Genomic DNA, 6,000 nt, shown 5'->3' with positions numbered 1-6,000 from the left:
AAACCGAGGACAAGAACGTAAAAATAAACACGAGAAGGAAAGAGGAGAAAATAGACGAGCATGACAAGGGCGTGACAGGATGACAAGTCCCCGTGAAGGAAGAAGGCGACAAGCAGGCCACGCCGCGGATTGAGGGCAAGGTGCTGCTGCAGGAGGAGGAGGAGGTGGAGGAGGAAAGAATAATGGATGACTTTGTTGTGACGCTGAACCCGTTGAGGAGAAGGAAAATAAGATGATGGTGGTGATGATGACGATGATGGTGGTGGTGGTGATGGGAATGAAGAAGGAGAAGAAACAACAACAACAACAACAACAACAACAACAACCAACAACAACAACAACACCACACCACCACCACCAACAACACCACACCACCACCACGACCACCACCACCACCACCACCACCACCACCAACAACAACAAGAGGAGGAGGAGGAGGAGAGGGTATTGAGTTTTCCTTAGGGGGTCTCAGTAAAACCCGGAAGCCGTGGTAAGCACTGGAGGGTGTTCAGTACTGCCCTAAATGGAATCCTGGCTGGGTAATGGACAGCTTAAAGGCAAGGGAAGGAGGAGGAGAAGGAGAAAGATGACGCAAAAGAAGAAGAAGAAGAAGAAAAGCATAAGTCGGAAAGAAGATAAAAGTGAACGATCAGAGAAGAACAAGAAGAACAAGAACAAGAAGACAAAAGAAGAAAAGCATAAGTGGAAAAAAAGATAAAAGTGAGCGATTAGAGAATGAATGGAAGTGAAAAATAAGAAAAAACAAAGATAAAATAAAGAAAAACACAATACAACAACAATAAAACATAAGAATCATCATCACCATCACTCACACTATCACCATCAACATCACCATTATCCCCTCATCACCACCACCATCACCACCACCACCGGAATCATATTCGTTAAGTGCCTATTAACTCACTTGACTGTATATCTTTAACCGAAGTGGCGTGGCGTGTGGCGTGGCGTGTTGTGACTTGTGACCTGGTGTGGCGTGGTGTGGAGTAGCAAGGTGTGTGGCTGGTAGGGTATGCTGTGTTGTGGCGCGGTGTGCCGTGGAGTGTTGTGGTGTAGAGTGGTGTGTTGTAGTGTAGAATGGCGCGTTAAGATGCGTGACCCCCGATGAAGGAGTGTCGTTGCAGCGCCACGTGAAGCAAGTCATAAGTGTCCCGAAACCGCCTTGCATATTTTTCTTGTGTTATTATCATCGTTATTATTATTTTTTTATGTGTATATATATAGCACATTTAATCCTCCTCCTCCTCCTCCTCCTATTTCTCTTCATCTTCTTTCATCTCCTTTTCCTCCTCCTCTTCTTTTTTTTTCTTGCTTTTTCTTCTTTCCTTTCTCCTCCTCGTCTCCTCATCTTTCTTCTTTTCGAAATTCTTCTTGCTCCTCATACAGTCGACATTTGTTTTCATTAAATTTCATCATCTTGCACTTCTGTTTCTTCTGATTTCCTCCTCCTCTCCTTATCATCATCATTACGATCGTTTCTTCCACTTCTTCCTCCACTTCTTGCTTTTTTTCTTATCCATCTCCTTTACCTTCTCCTCGTCTTCCTTCTCCTTCTCTTCTTGTATATCCTTATCCTCCTCCTCTTCCTCCTCCTCCTCCTCCTCCTCTTGTTCCTTCTCCTCTTTCTCTTCCTTCTCTTCTTCTAGTTTATCCTCATCCTTGTCCACTTCCTCCTCCTTCCCTTCCTTCTCCTTTGGTTTATTCTTCATTATCCTCTTCTAGATTTTTCTCATTTTCTCCTGCCCCTCCTTTTCCTCCTCCTTCATCACACCCTCATCTTCCACCACTGCCAGCAAATAGCCGTCCTTACCGAGGTGCAGAGAGGGAAGCACCCAGCAGATCAATCTATCCATCCCGTCCCTCTGAGTCTCCTGCTTCCCGGGCCTCTCCGTCTCTCAGGTGCCAAATGAGTCTTCCCTTCCGCCGCTACCAACTCAATGGCCAGTCAATCTAACCGGCAATCAGTTTTTTTTTTTTTTTTTTTTTTTTTTTTGAGGGGGGGAAGTGATGTATATAGATTTGTTTAGTTGCACCAGTTTTGTTGGTCTATTTTTTTTTCTTCGTTGCTGTTGGTTTTTCCATGTTTTTTTCTTTGTCGTCTTTTTTTCTTGTTCCTGTTGTTCTTATTCGTCGCCGTCTTTTTTCTATCTTTTCCTTGTTCTTGTTATTATTTTTTTGTTCTTGTCGTCGTCTTTTTCTATCTTCTATCTTTTCCTTGTTCTTATTATTTTTTTGTGTTGTTTTTCTTCCTTTTCTTTCGTGTTTTTCTTCCTTTTCTTCCTCTTGTTTTTCTTTATCTTTTTCTTCTTTTCTCCTCCTGTGCCTTCTTCCCCTATAATCTCCCCTTTGTTCTCAGGTTTCTGCCATTACATCCAATTAAACTTACACGCTTTGTATCCGCATTTCTTTTCTTTCTTCTCCCCAACTACATCTGTCCGACAACTGTAAAACAAACTTAATAATCGGAAAGAAAACCGCGTTAATTGCAGTTTGAAAGCAAATTAAGCTGGAAAGTTTTATGTGTGAGGAAAAATTAGTTCACGATATGTCACACACACACACACACACACACACACACACGATGGAGACATGAAAAATAAAAACAGGAAGATACAAGTGCACAAAGGCAAATAAAACAAAATCAGAAGTAAAAAAATAAAAACAAAGGAGACAGTAACAACGTATTTACAACCTTAATGCCAGACGGATCAAAAAAAAAAAAAAAAAAAACTAACCTAACGTAACCAAAACAACCTGAAGACCAAACGAGTCAAAACAAAACAAAATGGAAAACGTTACACAGATACAAACACATGAGAAGACCTACAGAAAGAGCTACAGGGAAATGGAGACCAGAGAAAAAATGCTACAAATAGATAAGTAAAAGCAAGTGAGACATACAAAAAGCGCTACAGGGAAATAGAGACAAATGAAAAATGTTACAAATAGATAGGTAGAAGTAAGTGTGAAACGAACTGCATACACAGATCATCTAATGAACGGAAACGGATACAAACACGGAAGCGACAGGAAGGAAAATCTGACTAATTGAGCATAGGAAGAGAGAGAAAGGAAAAAAAAACAAGACCAGTGACAGGAGAGAGAGAGAGAGAGAGAGAGAGAGAGAGAGAGAGAGAGAGAGAGAGAGAGAGAGAGATTTACACTTCCTTATAGTTCTCCAGGGAATGTCTTATGGCTCCTGGCGGCTCCATACTGTCTCTAATGTTCCTGTATTTTCTGATTAACTTCTCTACATTTCTGTATGTGATATTCCCATTACCTGAGTGTGGCTAAGTGTACCCAAGAGTCCTAGAGCTTAATTAATCCATTCGCCATTACATGCGGCCTCCAAACACCATCAAATCATCCGCTAGTTTAGCCGTAATAGAGCAAATAACATAATTTAGTTGGATGAGTAATTAGATTTATAACTACCTTGGTAATGAAAGGTATTATTCCCAACCTGATGAAATCCTCTAATCATGTCTTGAAATATAAGGGAATTGATTTTGTTATTATTATTATTATTAGTAGTAGTAGTAGTAATAGTAGTAGTAGTAGTAAAATTGTGGTACCCTGTTTTTTTCTTATTTTTCATTTACCAACCATTTTCGCGGCCTGCTCTCTCTCTCTCTCTCTCTCTCTCTCTCTCTCTCTCTCTCTCTCTCTCTCTCTCTCTCTCTCTCTCTCTCTCTCTCTCTCTCTCTCTCTCTCTCTCTCTCTCTCTCTCTCTCTCTCTCTCTCTCTCTCTCTCTCTCTCTCTCTCTCTCTCTCTCTCTCTCTCTCTCTCTCTCTCTCTCTCTCTCTCTCTCTCTCTCTCTCTCTCTCTCTCTCTCTCTCTCTCTCTCTCTCTCTCTCTCTCTCTCTCTCTCTCTCTCATCAGCCTTGAATTCATTATTTCTTGTCCTATCCTGATTACTGATTCTGAGGTTTTTAGTAGTAATAATATACGTAATATTGCTAACAAGAATGAAAACCACAACAACAACAACAACAAAAGCACCACCACCACCAACAACAACTATAACAAAATGCCACCAGCAATACAAGGAGGGGTGAAGCCTCCTGCACTACCCACTCGTGTTCCAGTTCTACCTGTCAGTGCCACTTAGGGTCACACCTGTTGGCCTGTCCTGGGCGTCTGAGCCTGTACTCACTCCCCTTGCTCGTCCCCTCTCCCTTGTGTGTGTGTGTGTGTGTGTGTGTGTGTGTGTGTGTGTGTCAGGAGGTGTGCGTGCGGTGGTGAGCACGGCCGGGTGTCCTTCTATGGTAATCTATGCAAATCTATTTAAACATCCCTAGCGCACGTCCCTTCAACTTCTGACACACACACACACACACACACACACACACACAGTTATGTACCCTCTCTCCTCAGTCACTCCCTCAGGGATTCACTTGTAAAAAAAAGTCTTCTTCAGCCACTCCCTCAGATATTAATTAGTAAGAAAACAAGTAAAAACACGTCCTTTCCTTTTCAGCCACTCTCTCAGGTATTCATCAGTAAAAAACAAGTATCAATACGTCATTCCTTCTCCTACAGCTGCTTCTTCAGGCATTCATCAATAAAAGATAAAGTAAAAAAAACACGTCCCCACCTTCCCCCTACAGCTACTCCTTCAGGCATTCATCAGTAAGAAAACAAATAAAAACGTCCTTCTTTCCCATTCAGGAGGTGCACGGGTACCTGGCGCTCATGATCTGCCTGCTGGGGGCCTTCACGAATGTGTTGAACATGGTGATACTGACGCGGCGGGAGATGATCAACTCCACCAACACCATCCTGACGGGGCTGGCGGTTGCTGACTTCCTGCTGCTGCTCGAGTACTCCTTCTACGCCGCCTCCTACATCAAAGGCCAGGACTCCATGTTCGATAGCTACGTTCACTCCGTTTTCATCCTCTTCCACGCTCATTACACGCAGGTGAGGTTTTGCTGAGTGTGTGATGTGTCTTCCTCGTTTTCTTCCTCTTTTTGCAGTTCATGATTATTTTTTTTTCTTATTCTTATTCCTTCTTTTCTTTTATTATATGCAGATGAGATTATGTTACGGTTACGTAATGTGTATTCTTCTCTTTCTCTCATGCCATTTTTTTTTTTTTTCCTTGCAGGCAGGCGAGATTTAGATAATTTGTTTTCCTCTCTTTTTGTCTTTATGTCTTTCCTCCAATGATTTTAGTTATATTTCTTGTTCTCTCTCTTTTTTTTTTTCTAACGAGTGGTAACTTGGATTTTCTTTCTTTCGTTTAATCGTTCTTTTTTTTTCCTTATCTTCCACCTGCTTCCTGTTTTTTTCTTCCTTCATGTTTTATTTTCATCTTGTTCCGTTTATTCGTCTTCCTGTCTTTTCTTCCTTCTTTTCTTCTTTCCTCCCTTCAGTTCCTATTTAATCTTTCTTTCTCTTTCACTGTGTCTACCTGCATCCCTCTTTCAGTCTTTCTCCACCTTTTCTTCCTTTCTTTTCTTCTTCCTTCCTTCCATCCATCTCCTCTGTACTTGCCACGACTACCTGTATTCTTTTCTCCTTTCTCCTGCTCTTCCCCTTCCTCACCATCACCATCATCAATCCTCCTCCTCCTCCTCCTCCTCCTATTCCCTCACTCCCTTGACACCTCTATAGTACTTTAGGGACGCTTTTCCATCTTCAAAATCCATCGCCCTGCTATTTTCCTCTACCTTCCATTAGCTCTTGCCTTCCTTCACTCCCCTCTCCTCTCCCAGTTCCCTTCCCCTCTTTAACATTCCTTCATTATCCAATCAATCAGGCAGTCCGTCAAGTCAGTCAGTCAGTCAATCAGTCAAGTCAATCTTTCTCAAATACTCATAATTGTACCTCTCCCTCTCAAGCTACGTCATTCAAGAGCTTCCCCTATACACCTGAATCAATCTGTCTCTCTCTCTCTCTCTCTCTCTCTCTCTCTCTCTCTCTCTCTCTCTCTCTCTCTCTCTCTCTCTCTCTCTCTCTCTCTCTCTCTCTCT

At 42.2% G+C, this 6,000-nt stretch overlaps 1 protein-coding gene and 1 long non-coding RNA gene across 2 annotated transcripts in view; one reads left to right on the top strand and one right to left on the bottom strand.

Moving 5' to 3' along the window:
• Positions 1-6,000, top strand: part of LOC135101977 (G-protein coupled receptor dmsr-1-like) — a 93,568-nt gene that overhangs the window by 35,845 nt on the left and 51,723 nt on the right. The window contains exon 2 of the mRNA XM_064006509.1: positions 4,694-4,945. Within this exon, the coding sequence (XP_063862579.1) occupies positions 4,694-4,945 (252 nt within the window). The remainder of the gene's footprint in view (positions 1-4,693; positions 4,946-6,000) is intronic.
• Positions 1-6,000, bottom strand: part of LOC135101979 (uncharacterized) — a 204,613-nt gene that overhangs the window by 189,523 nt on the left and 9,090 nt on the right. The window lies entirely within an intron of this gene.

This window comes from Scylla paramamosain, chromosome 7, assembly GCF_035594125.1.
Source record: "Scylla paramamosain isolate STU-SP2022 chromosome 7, ASM3559412v1, whole genome shotgun sequence".
NCBI classification, from domain to species: Eukaryota; Metazoa; Arthropoda; class Malacostraca; order Decapoda; family Portunidae; genus Scylla; species Scylla paramamosain.
The sequence above is the reverse complement of the archived record's forward strand: the minus strand, read 5'-3'. Positions and strand labels throughout refer to the sequence as shown.